We start from the raw sequence: 17316 nt of genomic DNA on the forward strand, positions 1-17316 counted from the left end.
GGAGCCACAACATGCTGAACTGATCTTAATTCATTAGTGCCCATATTAGTGCCACTTTACGCTTGAAACCGATGAGCCACTACTAATACAAACTTTTTTATTTTAGGTGGTGTATTTGTACTTAATGATGTTTTATCTTTTATTTTCCTCATGCAATGTTTTCCTTCTCTTACTGCAGCCAGCTTGGCTGGGGACTACTCAGTGTTTCAAGTAAAACTGGAGGAAAATGTACAGTGCTCACATAGGAATCTTTGAGTACTAGGAGAAAAGCAATTGCTATAAGATATATGACTCAAAACTTTATGTACAATAAGATGATAAATGTCATTATGAGAAACGAGCACTTAAAAGACATTTTTTAAAAGGCTGAATTAGACAGATATAATAAAAACATTCATAACCTGATCAATGGACCTATGTAAGATCATCTCAAAGAAAGCTGACAAAGCAACCTTACCATATATTATTTCTTACAGTCAAATCTCAATTATCCAGTTAAAGGATGCTTGCTTCTCTACTATCCACAAAATCCAAGAAAGCTTACCAAAACTGTTCACAGTTCTCCCTCTTGCACACCTCACCACCACCACTATCATAAACTCAGTAACCAAGAGAATACCACTTATCTTTAAAATTAGCTTAGCAGACATTCAGAAGCTCAATTTGCTCCTCCCTGCAAAAAACATATTTTGAAAAATACATTCCAAATACAACAATAAAATGATTTTAGGGGTTATTCTCTTAGCCCCCTGCATTCTTTCATTAGTATGGACAACTTAGAATTGCATGTGTGCTCCCAGGCTCCACTAAAACACTGCCTTGGATGAAGGATATTGAAAGCTGGAGAAGGCCACACCTTTCTAGATACATCCTAGAAAGGACATGAAATTTGTGACTAGGAACCGCAGTTGAAAAAAGTACCACATGCTCAAGTGTTTACAGGACACAGATAATTAAAGTTACTAAACTAAGGCAATCAAATAAAAATGGAAAATGACAACTGGCCCCAGAAGTAGGAAACACAATGTCAAGTGGAAAGCCTAAACCCAATCTAAATAAGATTTCTGCTACTCAGCCCAGCCGACTGTTGACACCCACAAAAGTACCAAAGCCACAATACCTTATCTTACAAGAAAAGTTGTTAACCAGATTTTTATGAGATTTTAAAAAGAAAAACCAAAAAACTGCTGGCAACCAATTCAGATTTAATGCATTGTGTTAACCAAACCAAACTATAGGCTAAATCAGCCCCCGGGCCACTGTCTGCAACTGTGGGGATTCAGTAGGCAAAAAAGAGTGAAGGGAAGAATATTGGACGGAGAAGTAACATTGATTAATATCAATTAAAGTGATGATGGAAAAAAAAAAAAAAGTGATGATGAAAGAGGTGTGATGGGAATCGGCCTAGAATGAGTAGCTGCCTGAAAGGTTTGAGAAGTGAGACCAATAATAAACTCCCGAAGGAGAAGGAAAGAAATGAATGCGAAGGCAGTTCTCACTAGCAAGTGCCTTAGTAGGTAGGCATCCAGGTGAACCAGAGGAAGGGAGCCATTCTCACCACTGGCCACGGAAGTCTGCGGCGCTTCAGATCCCGCGGGGCTGCGCCGGGCTGAGCTACCTGCAGCCGCAGAGGTTGCAGCTCCACCGGGAATGGGGCCAAGGCCAGCAGCGCCCACCGACCCCTTCTCTCGCCCCCCTCCGGCGCCGCGAAGATGGACTCCATTTCCTGAGGAGGGGGCCGCAGTGGCCCGTCCTCGGGCTCGGCCTCGGCCACTGGCCACCTGGCGCCAGGAAGCTTCCATCCCTGCAGAGGAAAAAAAAAAAGAGTGGAAGGAGCGTGAGCGAGGTGGTACCAAGGCGGGGAAAAAGGACAGAGGGGGAAGCCGGTGTGAGAGGCGGAATGAGGGCGGTCTCCGCGGGGTGGGGACCGAGTTTGAAAAGGTCGCGGCCCTGTCTCTCCCAGAGGGCGAGTCCCCGCTGAGCCCGGGCTTTGGAGATGGATCGAAGAGGGAGAGGACTAGGCAGAGAAATGGACCGCGAGTCAAGGAGCACCCAGCGCCGGAGAAGGAGAACCGGGGAGGAGGAAAGCGCCTCCTCGGACTCAGGGGGAGCGCCGTGACGGGAGAACTGCAGACTGACCCGGCGGTTGCCGCCGGGAACCAACTGCAGCAGCGAACCCGGAGGAAAGAAAGCTACGTCCCCTTACCGACGGCGCCCGCTTTCAACGACTACAGTTCCCAGAAGCCCCCGCCCACCGCTCGCAGAACGCGTGGCATCACTAGCCGCTTCCTCATCCGGAACCGTGTCTGTGTGTGGGCAAGGCCTCGGAACGCATGCGCTAACTGGAGCGGGCCTTCGGAAACTACAATTCCCGGCGTGCTTTGGGGCTTGGACGGGGTGGGGGCACAGAGAGGGCGCAAGGTGGGGAGGAGGTGTTCAAAACCCAGAGGATGCCGCTTTTTCCATGCGACTACCCTAAACCCAGCTCGGTATCGGGAGGCTGTCTCAGGGGTCGTAATTGACTGCCCGCCATCTTTAGCCTCGCCTTCGGGCTTTCTGGTGGCAGGAAACTTTTCTCACAGAAGGGAAAAGTCACTTATAAAGAAGACTCTTCGGGGTCGGGGAAGAGGGAGGTGAAAGCTGAGGGAGTGTTGCGGAAAAGTGGCTGGAGTGAAGAAAGTGCCCTTCTGAATTGCAAAAGCAACGTAAAGGATAAATCTAACGGCATTATTATCATAGTCCTTTATAGTTAACAATATACTTTTCCTGAAGCAGGCCGATTTTTACCGTCACGACAGCTCTCTAAAGTAGCCTTTATTTAAGGAAAGTAGTCGAGAGCCAGGTCTGGTCCTGATCCTTCTGACTTCGCTGTTTTCAATAAGAAATAAAGAGAAAGGGAGAGGAGGGAGTGGGAGAAATTTCAAAAATTCGGGGCTCTATCTGGGATTGAGAAATACACTGATTGCAGTTTGGGACTACACGGTCCCTTACAACCCTCAACCTAATTAATTCCTCTACATTAATAATAAGTACCTAATATTTATATAGCGTTATTAAGTTCCAGGCACTATTCAAAGCGTTTTACATGTATATGTATATTAACAATGTGGTACTCACAATAATCCTGTTATCCCCATTTTACAGCTGAGAACACTGAAGCACAGGTTAAGTAACTTGCCCTTGTTATAGCCAGGTATTATTACCAATTCCATTTTTTAAATTAGGAAACAGAGACACAGAGAACTTTCTTATTCAGCATCCTAGCAGAGCCAGGATTGCAACTGAGCTGTGTGAATCTTGGCCTATGCTCTTAAAAACACCATACTATATTATTACTGTGAGAAGGTATTTAATGTTTACCTAGAAATTCCAGTTACTTTTAGAGGACCTAATCAGGCAAAAAGACTCACATAATCAGTTTTTCCCCTGCCATATTATACAATGATAATTGATAATCATAATAATTACTGTGGAATCAAAAAGAATGTTATGTGCTCTCTGAATGAGCAAACATTTATGATAGTATTATAGTAAAGTTTAGTAGTGGAGAGCTGATGTATATCATAACGTGGAAGCATATGTAAATTGAGAATACATTTCAAAAGCTACCATTGCTGTAATTTTCACTTTGAAATTTCAGATAACATTTGAGGAAAACAAGAGTTCTTTCTGTTTATCAAAAGGGAACATGAGAAATATATGAAGCTGATAAATATATAATTAAGATTATAAACATTGAGAAATATAATTGTATAATTGTAATTAATCTTAATTCTTAAAAATACTACCCTCAAGAATAGCTGAAAACAAAAGACTGGCCAACTGTTGGCAACTGGAACTCTCATACTTACTGGTGGGAGTGGAAATTGGTTCAAACACTTTCGAAAAATGTTCAGCAGTATCTGTTAAAGCTAAACAGGACTTACTACTAAAGCATGTGACCAAGCAGTTCCACTTCTAAATATATACTGAAAGACATGAGTGCATAGCTCCACAAAAACTCATGTTTATACCAGCTTTAGTCATAATAGCCAAAAACTAGGAATAACCCTCATGTCTATCAACAGGAGAATTTAAAAATAAATTGTGGTATATGCATATAATGGAATGCTATGCCAAAAAAAAAAAAAAAATACTGATATGTGTAGCAAGATGGGTGAATCTCAAAGATATCATGTTGAACAAAAGAGGCCGGACGCAACAAAGTACAGTAGGTCCCCTACTTATGAACCTTCAAGTTGCGAGCTTTCAAAGATACAAACGTCTGTTCGCATGTCCGATCACATAAGTTAGTTCACATGTCTGGTGTACATTGTCACATATGTGCATCGTTTACAAGTGGTTGTGCTTTTGTGTACTTTACTATACAGTACTGTATAGAGTACAGTAGTACAGTATCTTTATTTCAAGCCCAGAATGTCCAGAAGCAAGAGTAAAAGCAGTGATTATGTAGCTTGTATTGCTAAGAAGCGCCAGGAATTGGAGGCCCAGAGAAAGGACGAAGAGAGACAACAAGAAGAAGTAACTGAAGAACCGAAGAGATTCACAATGCAGGAAATGGCAAGGGGATTTTCTTTATTTGAGGAGGCACTGTTAGTTTTTGAGGCACAGGACAAGAACATAGAAAGGTACACGAAGGTTGCAGCAACCCTTCAGAATGCAATCCCGTGTCATCTATGAAGAGAAAAAAAGAGCTACTACCCAGACATCACTGGATCATTTTTTCAAGAGGGTAGATAGAATTGAATCCAGCAAGGAACCAGAACCTGTGCCATCAACGTCAGGCGTGGGTGAAATTGCAGCTTGCCCTCCGTCTCCTATTGCTGACGATCCTTCAGCTCTATGATCTCCCACCTCCTCTCCCTCCTCTAGTCAGTAACTCTTCTTGCCTTTTCACACGATGCCACCCCCTGTATGCCAGCTGTTGTACTGTACTACTGTACTTTTCAAGGTACTGTACTGTAAGATTTAAAATGTTTTGTTTTTTGTATTTTTTATGTATTATTTATGTAAAAAGTATTATAAACCTATTATAGTACAGTACTGTATAGCGGACTGTGTTAGTTGGGTACCTAGGCTAACTTTGCTGGGCTTATGAATAAATTGGACTTTGAATGTGCTTTCAGGATGGAACTTGTTCATATGTAGGGGACTTATTGTACTTACTTGTGAATCCAGTTTCATGAAGTCCCTGAACAAGTAACAGAAGCCAGATTAGTGCCTACTTCTGGTAGGGGTGGGAGGATTTTAACTGGGAAGAGCAATAAGGTATCCTCCTGAGTGGTGGAAAAATTCTATCTTGATCTGGGTAGTAGTTTCACTTATGTGTACACATGTAAAAACTCAAAAAATTATACATTTATCATTTGTGCAATATACTGTATGAATGATACACATCAATTTTTTAAAAGAATTATGAAATAAAACATAGAAAAAAAAAGACATCTGAATACCTTTATTGTCCAGTCATTTAAAAAATTGTGGTCTAATTGTATTTATTCGTCCATTACTGACATGTCTTCCTTTTTTTTTTTTATTGGAGTAAAATTGCTTTACAATGTTGTGTTAGTTTCTGTTGTACAATGAAGTGAATCAGCTATATGTATACCTATATCCCCTCCCTCTTGGACCTCCCTTCTCCCCTTCCGCCTGCGCATCTAGGTCATCATGGAGCACCAAGCTGAGCTCCCTGTGTTATACAGCAGGTTCCCACTAGCTATCTATTTTACACATGGTAGTGTATTTATGTCAAACCTGATCTCCCAATTCATCCCACCCTCCCCTTCTCCCCAGCCATGTCCACATGTCCATTCTCTACATCTACGTCTCTATTCCTGCCCTACACCTCACACTGGTCAGAATGGCCATCATCAAAAAATCTATAAACAATAAATGCTGGAGAGGGTATGGAGAAAAGGGAACGCTCATACACTGTTGGTGGGAATGTAAATTGATACAGCCACTATGGAGAACAGTATGGAGGTTCCTTAAAAGACTACAAATAGAACTACCATACGACCCAACAATCCCACTACTGGGCATATGCCCTGAGAAAACCATAATTCAAAAGGACACAAGTACCCCAATATTCATTGTAGCACTATTTATGGAAACAACCTAAATGTCCAATGATAGATGAATGGATAAAGAAGATGTGGTACGTATATACAATGGAATATTACTCAGCCATAAAACGGAACAAAATTGGGTCACTTATAGAAATGTGGATGGACCTAGAGTCTGACATGTCTTCCTGATATGGATTCTTTTTGCCAGTGTATCCATACACGGCTCCCTAAAAACATTTACCTTTGACAGATACATCTATACTTAGGTAAACATGGTGCCAGTTATCAATATATTGCCCCTCAGCTCCAATTCACCCTTCAATATATGCTCTGTGACAGAGGACAGAACTCCTTTAAACATCTCCACAGAGAGCACGATGTTAAGTTTTCTCAGCAGAGGGCACTGGAGAGGCATTGGAGGAGGGAAGACAATCTCCTGTTATTTCCTGCTGCTGTACGGTGGAGTCAGCAACCTTGCAGCCTTTGCCTGGCCTGGAGGTAAACTTCCGAGCAGCCCTCTCAACGTGGAAACTGACCCCAAGCTCTTCTGCTCGCACTGGTACCCTGAGTCACTGCTCATTTTGCAGCTGACACCCCCCTCCCAATACCTGCCACCCTCCCACTGCAGACTCAGACACAGCACACCTGTGCCTTGGCTCCCATTCTCTCTGCAAGCTCACCCCACTGGTTCCTGATCACCTGCTCTCCAGAGGAGACTGCAGAACGGCTGTGGCCAGGACAAACCAGCAAGCTTCTCTGCTATCCAGTGGGCTGAATTACACCTTCTCCAATAATATCTGAACCAGCCTTGGGGAGGGGGACCCTTCTAAGTTTGTTCTTCTTTGGGTATTCTCCCTTAGCCCTAGAATACCATACACAGTTTCCTTCTGGTCATTCTTTTATCAGGACTTGATAATTCTTTATATTAAACTTAACCCACTGTGTGGTTCCTATTCTTGATTGGACCCAGACTGATACAAGCACTGTATACATTTTATATCAGTTTTACTTGACATACTGGATATGACCCAATCAAACTGACAGCAAAAAAAAAAAAAAAAAAAAAAAAAATGTTAAGAAGGAAATAAAGGGAAAAAGTGTTAAGAAGGAAATAAAGGATACAACATAAAGTGCAAAATATACCAGCTAAAATAAGAAAAATGTTCTGCCATATGTGGGGCAGAAGAGAAATAGAAAAATTAAATAATCGGGTTGATTTTTCTAGCCAGGGTAAATGCAAATAACTTTAGAGGGCTGATTCTTTTTTGCTTTACTTATTAATACTCAGAATTGAGTGATAAAAATAGTATTGTATAATGTCAATTTCATGAAAATAAAATAATAATTTTTTAAACTGGGCTATCACTTACTTTTCCTAGGAAAACCTTCAGAGACAAAAATCAACCAAACATTTATTCATATTTAATGTAAACTATTTTCAAATATTCAGCTAAATAATCTATCCATCAATCAATAATTGAGTCTGGCAGTTATCCAATACTGTCAGGCATTGCATATTTGTTCTCAGAGATGGGAAGGGTTCACTATAAATAAAGAACCAGGATAGGAATGAAAAGGCTCACTGAGATGCTGAGAACTGAGAAAACTATTAAAGGCAGGGTAAGATGTGGATGGGATGGAAAGAAGCACTCCACGTGGTAGGGACGGCATGAGTCAAGGTTTAGAAGTGAAAATAAACATGGCACATGTTTGAACCAGAAAGGAAAAAATTCTATTGAATCCCCAGGCAAAGGTGACAAATAGGGTTGGAGAGCACCTTGAAAACAGAAGTAGAAAATTTTGGTTTCAATGTTGACACTAAGTAGCCACTATAAGGTTCAAGAGAAGGAAGATGACAGTATAAAAGGAAGATTTTTCAGGAAAACTAATGTAGAAATAATAGGAAAATTTGAGCTGGGAAGGGCCTTGTGAGAGAATGGTTGCATAGAATTAAATCGTAGTTGATATGACTCTCAGTTTACAAACTCAGATGTGCAAATTATCACATTAATCATCATCTTTCAATTACCTTAATTTGAACTCTGAGTTTTATCTCCTCAGGATTGGTTGGAAAACGCATTTACTACTTCACTCAACAGACATGTATAAAGTCCCTTTTATGCCCCAGACATTTTCTACATACTGGAAATAGAGCAATAAATGAAATAAATTACCTGTCCTCATGGAACTTACATTTGAGTGGAGGAGACAGATGACAAACAAGTAAACAAATTAAGATATAATATCAAATAGGGATCTGTGCAGGGAGATAAGGTGAAGAGGGTTTCAATTTAGATTGGGTAAACAAGGTGACATTTGAGCAGAGACCTGAATGAAGGTCCAACATCCACTGGATACTGGGGAGCTTCCCAGGAAGAGGAAAAGGAAACTACAAGGACCCAGAAAAGGGAGCATACTTGGCATGTTCAAGGACAAGCAAGGAGGCCAACTGAATGAGATTGAGCAGGCAGAGGAGCAGTAGGAAACCAAATCAGAGAGGTAATCAGGGGTCATTTAATATAGGGCTATGGTGTGGATTTTGGATTCAATTGTAAGCAAGCTGAGGCAAGGAAGTGACATGATCTGATGTTGCTTTTGAAAGATCAGAGTGGTAGCTCTGTGGAAATGGACTACTGGGGAAAGGGGAGAAACGGTGGCATTAGAGATCAGTTGACATGGTGTGTCGTACTCCAGGTGAAAGATGGTGGTTTGAATGAGCATTGGATGTGGTGACTTTACAGCCAGATGCAGGATATATTTTGAAGGTTGAGCTGACAACGTTCACTGGCAAATTAGACAGCGGGTGTGAAATTAAGAGTCAAGAAAAGACGACTCGTAGTTTTTCACCTGAGGAACGGAGTCAATGGCAGTGCCCTTTTCTGAAATAGGGAATATTAGAGAAGGAACAGATTTGAGAAACAAATCATGAATTCTGCTTAGCACACATCAAGTCTTCACACACACAAGTCAACTCTCCTGTTTCTCTCTATGTACAACAACACTTCTGACACCAGATGTGTGGGTTTTTCCACACAAAATAATTATTCAATTCTCTGTGGATATCAACTGAGTGTCCTACACTTAACCCAGTTCTGACAGTAACTGCCTGGAGAGTGCAGACCCCACGGGTTAAGTGCTCAGTCCCACAAGACTGCCCTCCTCACTTCACATGGCAGGCACAAGTCCTATTGTTGTCACTTGTACTTCTGACCAACCAGCTATAAACCACAGGTCCCCATGACCCCCTCCTCATGTTCAATAATTTGCCAGAATGGCTTACAGAATCCAGGGACACAGTTTACTTACTACTGCTGATTTATTATAAATGATACAATTCAGGAACAGCCTAGCGGAAGAGATATATAGGACAAGGTATGTGGGAAGAGGCACAGAGCTTCCATGCCTTCTCTGGGAGCACCACCCTCCCAGTACCTCAATGTGTTCACTAACCTGGAAGTTCTCTGAACCCCTTGGGTTAGGGTTTTTTTGTTGAGGCTTCATTACATAGACCCGATTGATTAAATCATTGGAATTAGTGATTAATTCAACCTCCAGCCCATTTTTCCCTTCCCAGAAAGTCAGGGGGTAGGGCTGAAAGTTCCAACTCTCTCATCTCACAGTTGATTCCCCTGGAAACCAGCCCCTCACCCTTAGGAACTTTCCAAAAGTCACCTCATTAACATGAACTGAGGCATGGTTGAATAACAAAAGATACTCCTTTCAATTTTTTCACTCCAGAGCTGTTTCAGGAGTCTGTGACAAAAACCAAATATAACAAAAGATGCTCCTAAAGCTCTTATCACTTAGGAAACTACAAGGGTTTTAGGAGTTCAGCCCAGCAGCCAGGGACAAACACCAAAATACATATTTCTTATTGTATCACATTCGCCAAAGAGATATCAAGTCTCTAGTTGGATATGCAAGTCTGGAGTTTAGAGGAGAGGCTGGAGATACATATTTGGGAGTCTTCAGCATACAAATGTTATAAAGTGCCAGCGGATATATGAGCTCACTTAGGGTGTAAATTTCGTGGGACACCTCAGCATTTAAAGATTCAGTGAGGAGGGGAACAAAAAGAGATGGAAGTTCAGTCAGAAAAGTGACTGAAAGCCAAGTGTCCTGAAAGGCAACTGAAGTCTTTTAAGAAAGGGAGTGATCATCCCTACCAAATGCTACCAAGAGGTCTAGTAAGTCTTGGACTGAGAACTGATCATTAGAGTTGGTGATGTAGGGGTCATTGGTGACCTTGACAAGAGGTCTCAGTGGAGTTATAGCAGCAAAATTGAATTGGATCAGATTCAAGAAAGAACAGTAAGAGAGGACCTCTGCAAGGACAAATTCTACAAAAGAGTTTTACAGTAAAGGACAGCAGAAAAATGAGGTGTTAGCAGAAGCAGAGAGAGGGTCAAGAGTCAAGTGGTGTTCTTTTAAGATTTGAGCCATTGCAGGCTTAAAGACTTAAATATAAGCCATGACACCATAAAACTCCTAGAAGAAAACATAAGCAAAACATTCTCTGACATAAATGGTAGCAATGTTTTCTTAGGTCAGTCTCTCAAGGCAATAGAAAGAAAAGCAAAAATAAACAAGTAGGACCTAATCAAACTTATAAGCTTTTGCACAGCAAAGGAAACCATAAACAAAATGAAAAGACAACCTACGGACCAGAGAAAATATCTGCAAATGAAGCGACCGACAAGGGCTTAATTTCCAAAATATACAAACAGTTCATGTAACTCAATAACAAAAAAACAAGCAAGCCAATAAAAAAATGGGCAGGAGGCCTTAATAGACATTTCTTCTCCAAAGAAGACATACTGATGGCCAGTAGGCACATGAAAAGATGCTCCACATCGCTATTATTAGAGAAATGGAAATCAAACTACAAAACTACAATGAGGTATCACCTCACACCAGTCACAATGGCCGTCATCAAAAAGTCTACTAATAATAAATGCTGGAGAGGGTGTGGAGAAAAGGGAACCCTCTACAATGTTGATTGTAAACTGGTGCAGCCACTATGGAAAACAGTATAGAGGTTCCTTAAAAAACTAAAAATAGAGTTACTATGTGAACTAGCAATTCCACTCCTGGGCATATATCCAGAGAAAACTCTAATTTGAAAAGATACATGCACCCCAATGTTCTTAGCAGCACTATTTACAATAGCTGAGAAACAACCTAAATGTCCATCAACAGATGAATGGATAAAGAAGCTGTGGTATATATATATACAATGGAATACTACTCAGTCATAAGAAAAGAATGAAATAATGCCATTTGTAGCAACATGGCTGGGCCTAAGATTATCATACTAAGTGAAGTAAATCAGGAAGACAAAGAAAAATACCGTATCACTTATATGTGGAATCTAAAATACGATACAAATGAACTTATTTGCAAAACAGAAAGACTCACAGACATAGAAAACAAGCTTATGGTTACCAAAGGGGAAGCGGGGGGTGGTATCAGACAACATGGTGAATTAGTTAATAGGAAGTCTTTCCATTCTCTTAATAATGATCTAGATTTCTTTGTTTGTTTGTTTAAGCATATTTCTCTCAGCCTTTGTCTTTCTGGACTGGAGTCCCATGCTCTGCTCCCCCCAGCTCTGGACCATTCATTCACATGTGGCAACTCTAACTCCCCTTTGGTCATTCTCTAGACCCCATCCACCTCTGATAAAATATATTCAGTTCACTAAACAGAAGTGCATACCGTTTTCTAAGTTCAGATGCCCCATGATTTTCTACAAAGGCAAGAATATGTTTCTTCTTAAAACTTCCCAATTAAATCCAGTCTTTGTTGATCTTTTTATAATTCCCCACTGGGAACATTATTAGCTGCAAAAGTCCTTATGTAAGCCTTTATTGCATTTGATTGCTTAGAGCCAATCATTTTTAAATTATAATTTTAATTATTTTACCCCAAATGTACTCCAGTAGAACTTAACCCTACTGAAGCTCATCCACTGGTTTTAAGATTTTGTTTAATTAAACATATTAAATGTGACCAGTCCCATCAGAGTTAATACCCAGAGAATCTATTTATCCTCACCATTTATTGTATGATATCTGTTCCAAGTCTCACATACAACTCAAAAGATAATAATGCTAATCATTGTTATAACTTTTTTAAAGTTTAAATAAGTGATATTTACTGATATCCTTTTGTTCACAAATCTATTTACAGCTCAAATAGATTATTCAGTTATGGCTTCCTGTTTGAGAGGCTCAAATAATTTGAAAAGAGTGATTTTAATTGGGCTCAGGGAGCAAATTCTCAATCCGCATTACCAGTATCCATGGCATACTATATTTGATTGCAAATAAGTGTTTGAAATATCGTTAATCTATATTATGTATTTCTGTGTGTGTGTGTGTGTGTGTGTGTGTGTGTGAGATTTATTTTTGGCCACACTCTCTGAGCTGCAAAAAAGCAATGGCTTTCTAGTTTGGTGTTCAGGCCAGCAGAGCAGGCTACCTATCTCAAGATAAAAAATAGAAACGAGACTAGGTCAGTGGTGTTAAATCAAGAGGTTTATATTAAAAGATTTAGCACTAAAATCTAAATAAAGAATTTCTTAAAAAAAAAAAAAGACTTATCCATTATTTCAGTTCATTAGAAAACAACTCTCATTTTTCTACCACTGAAGAGTCTTGTCGCTTTTTAACCAATGAATTTCAAATGCCCAATTGTCTTAGACATGAAAATAAAAGGAATATAATCAAGGTAAATTTCATGTTACTTTACTGTAGTATGCTTCTTTGGTAATTTTATATATTTTGTGCTCTTTGGGCATTTTGAAATTATATCTGAATGGAGTAATGGAAATACCCGTAATGCATATCTATTAATTATCAGTATTTTTAGCAAACTAAGGAACTAGGGAGAGTGACCTCTTACACTCAAAAATGGGTGGAAAAAAGTTACATTCCTATCCTGGAGCCCCCCGATAATGGTAGACAAATGTTGATCCTTCGAGTGCCTTGGGTGGTTCATCTGTCACTCTTTCTGCCAAGAATGAGCAATGAGGCCACTGGGGGATATCAGAGAACACCATGGACTTTGGTGCCACCAGGATACCTGTGCTTCTCAGCATCATGGATCTTTGTGACAAACCCAGGAAGCAGGCTCCCTGCTCTCTGAAGAACTAACTCAAGTAGCTTCTTGGACCAAGTCCAAATGGCTGAAGCTCAGCCCAGATGAAACAAAAAGGCACCTAAGTGAAAAGAGGAGAAATTGGCAATCTGATAAGAAATCCAACACCAATTCTTTTTAAGGGCCAACATTGTCAGGCTGGTGAGTAATTTTGTGGTAAATTGCTCTTTTCAGAATCTCAAAGGAATGCATTTGTGAAAAATGCATTCTTTCACCTCTAACTCATCAGGAAACCAAGAGCCAGACATGAAATGTAATTCTAGAAAATACTGTCTCAGAGTTATTTAATATGCATTCTGACCTAAAGTGGAAACATACAGATAACAAGCATGTTATCGCCAAGTAGAGCCCCATAAAGTACTCAACTTGGTCTGTGTAGAAAGCAATCAAGTACAACCTCATAGTGAAGTAAACACCGAACCAAGGGTCAAAAGTCCAGGCTTTGCCACTAAACTAGCTGTGTGAATTTATACTTCACTCCTCTTTTTTTCTTCATGTGAAATAGTTCAAATATACCAAAAATTATAGAGAGAATATATATACATATTTGTACATAGATTTGTCAAATCTTAACATTTGGACTTATCTCCTTCAGATTATTTTGAAAGATATAAAACAGCACAGACAGATGAAGTCCTATGAATTTCTCACTCTCCCTCCCATCCCATTCAATCCATCCAACACAGAGGTAACCACTTTTCTGATTTCTACTCTCATTCCCATGCTTGTTATTAAACTGTTACGTCATAGGTACAGATCCATAAGCACTACTTAGTATTGTGCTGTATGTCTGTAAGTTTTGTATAGATGATATTATGTGTACATACAAGAGTCTGCACAAATGAAAGTGTGAGCAGGCACCCTGGAGCCTCACTGCCTGGATTCAAATAGTAGTTGTGCCACTTCCTTCCTGTGCGCCTCAGGCTAATTAAACTCTCTGTGCCTCCATTTCCTCATCTGTTAAACAGGAAACATGGGCTTCCCTGGTGGCGCAGTGGTTGAGAGTCTGCCTGCTAATGCAAGGGACACGGGTTCGAGCCCTGGTCTGGGAAGATCCCACATGCCGCGGAGCAACTAGGTCCATGAGCCACAACTACTGAGCCTGTGCGTCTGGAGCCTGTGCTCCCAACAGGAGAGCCCGCGATAGTGAGAGGCCCGCGCACGGCGATGAAGAGTGGCCCCCGCTCGCCGCAACTAGAGAAAGCCCTCACAGAAACGAAGACCCAACACAACCAAAAATAAATAAATAAATAAATAAATTAATTAATTTAAAAAATAAATAAATAAAACAGGAAACATAATGGACCTACCTTATAGGTTGTCATGAGGATTAAATGAATTGACATCTGTAAAGTACTGGGGACAGAGCCTGGCAAAGACTAAACTACGTAAGTGTTATTTTGTTACTATTCAAACATTTTCTAGAATTCTATTATATGAATATATTCCAATTTATATGTCTAGTCTCCATTTGATGAACATTTAAGTTGTTTACAATTTTTTACTATTACAAACATTCTTCAACATGTCTCACTGTTGAAGAATGTGGCCAATTTTTGTAGTGACTATACATACCGAAGAATGAAATTGCTGGGTTTTAGGTTAATCCAACTTTGGGCTCTAGCAGATATTAGCATATTCCTTTCCAACATATGGTAAAAATTCCCACTCTCACTCAAAATTCCTATTACTACATCCTCAACAATTTTAGTGTTCCCTGATCATCATTTCTGTATTTGTAAAATGAGGAGGGGTGAACTAGATGATCCCTAGAGTCTTTGTACATTTTCTACGTTCTCTGATTCCCTTTCCTTGAATTTCCCACTTTCTCCCTTCATCTAGAGATAAACTAGTCCAGCAAATAGCAAACAATTTCTTCTGAGTGTATAAGCCTCTTGTTTGGTACTTTATATTCTGAACAGTCTATAAACTAGGATATCCAATAATACAATTTTAGTAGTCATAAGGAAGAATATCTCCTAAACTGACAGCGTCCAAGCCAGGCATACTTCCAACACTTTTAAAGCAGATCTGTAGTTTTCAAACATTTTAAAGCAATGGACTTTTAAAAAAATAAAAATATAAACTGAAGTTCAATATAAATGCTGCTTGCTCCTTTTTTTCCCTTTTTGCTTACCTCTAATATATATCTTATACATTGGTAAAAGCTTCTTGTAATGGAATTATTATTAGTGCCTAGATGAACTTCCTGAAAATAATACTGAAAAGATTCCATTTATCTTGTTATTTTACCCATTAAATTTGCATTTTATACTTTATTTGATCATGTTGTCATTTTAGACTAGTATATATCCTATATTAAAATCTTCTGGAGGGGGTTTCCCTGGTGGCGCAGTGGTTGAGAATCTGCCTGCCAATTCAGGGGACACGGGTTCGAGCCCTGGTCTGGGAAGATCCCACATGCCACGGAGCAACTAGGCCCGTGAGCCACAACTACTGAGCCTGCGCGTCTGGAGCCTGTGCTCCGCAACAAGAGAGGCCACGATAGTGAGAGGCCCGCGCACCGCGAGGAAGAGTGGCCCCCGCTTGCCACAACTAGAGAAAGCCCTCGCACAGAAACGAAGACCCAACACAGCCAAAAAAAAAAAAAAATCTTCTGGAAATATCCACGTTAGAAAAGAATTGCCTACTATTACCAAAGAGCTCTGATTTTACCACCTGTAATTTCTGTGGGAAAAAAAATATACAGCTTCAGGCTCTGAAGGTTATAATTATAGGCCAACATTGCCTCTTAATGGTAAGAAGCTTATTTACATCATATATCAAGTTAGAAATTTTGGTTTCTTTTTTAAATATGTGCAAAACTTTGAAGTGATCTCTTCCTACGAGAATATTACCTTATTTTGATAACAGAGTTGGGGAGAGAGATACAGTACTTATCAGACATACTGGCAAGACTAGGTCATGGGGTTTCTGCTCTCCCTCTGATGTGCCATCTACAAGTCCCAGAATTCTCTCTCTCATTTCCTCTCAGATACAGTTACTAAAGATCTTCAAACTTCAGCCAGCCCTCACTTGTCCTTATGTCACGCTTGTCTTAGTCTTAATATGTTAAGGTGCTAGCTCCAGACAGCCAACTGGAGTGTGGGATCAGCCTGGAAAACAGATGGTCTCTGGATTGCTAAAAGGTGAGCTCCTGCTTTGACATCCATGTGTACCCAGGTCAGCACACTTACCATCAGTCTCACCAAAGCCGCATGTTCCCTGTCTTTTTTTTTTTTTAATCCCCTCATGAAGCCAAAGCCCAGCTGTGAACCTCTGCTTTGCACTCCAGGTGTCTAAAACTGGAGCTTTCACCACCACCTGTCAGAGCCTCTACCTGGAAGAGTCATGAAAAAGGAATTGGCTAAACCCTCCTTAGCCCAAGCCTTTGAACCAAGAATCTGCTACCTATCTGATGTAAGTTCACAGAGCTCTGGATCAGAGGTCATCAAATCAGAACTCTTGGATATGTCTCTAGCCCAGGTCAGATTCAAAATCCCCCCCACCTGGATGCTGTGACTGGGGCCGCTTCTACTTTGGGAGCCAGCTGTGAGCCAGGTGTGTAACCCTCACTCACTCCTATCTTACTGAATCCGCCTGCTATGAGGAGCCAGCAAGGCTTTTTACAGTGTCTCAGAGGTTGATATAACAGGCAAGAAAGAACACAAAGAAAAGAATAAAATGCAGATGGAGGAGAAGGAATAAGAATAAGAAAGAAAAGAGAGGAAAAGGAGCACTTGTTTCAGGCAGAAACCATATTATATATTACTTACGATCCACCCACTGCAGGACTAGCCACTTCCTCTGTAGTGAAGAAGTACTTGCCTGCTGATATAAAAGAGACAGGTAAAATGTAGAAGGGAAATGCAAGGCTGCAAAGACAATGTATAATTCAATAAATATTCTATTGGTAGAGTAGGATAAATTCTACCATTGGCATGCACCGATTGAGGTTCACATAGATACCTGAAATGTCAAATTAGCAAGAAGCCATGTTAAGTCATATTATTACAGGCACATATAGAAATCTGATATCAATTCCAGTGATCTGTGTTAAGAATTTATTGAGCCACATCTGGGTTTA

At 40.3% G+C, this 17316-nt stretch overlaps 1 protein-coding gene across 4 annotated transcripts in view; it reads right to left on the bottom strand.

Annotated features, from left to right (window-relative positions):
- Positions 1–2239, bottom strand: part of NFXL1 (nuclear transcription factor, X-box binding like 1) — a 52748-nt gene extending 50509 nt beyond the window's left edge. For 2 of the 4 annotated variants that reach the window (XM_061191369.1, XM_061191372.1), the window contains exons 1-2: positions 2207–2239; positions 1559–1804 (exon numbers count right to left, since the gene is read on the bottom strand). In XM_061191369.1, the coding sequence (XP_061047352.1) occupies positions 1559–1802 (244 nt within the window). In that variant the 5' untranslated portion in view covers positions 1803–1804; positions 2207–2239. The other 2 variants (XM_061191370.1, XM_061191371.1) reach the window with 2 other exon arrangements.
- Positions 2240–17316: the final 15077 nt, after the last annotated feature.

Source organism: Eubalaena glacialis, chromosome 5 (assembly GCF_028564815.1).
Source record: "Eubalaena glacialis isolate mEubGla1 chromosome 5, mEubGla1.1.hap2.+ XY, whole genome shotgun sequence".
NCBI classification, from domain to species: Eukaryota; Metazoa; Chordata; class Mammalia; order Artiodactyla; family Balaenidae; genus Eubalaena; species Eubalaena glacialis.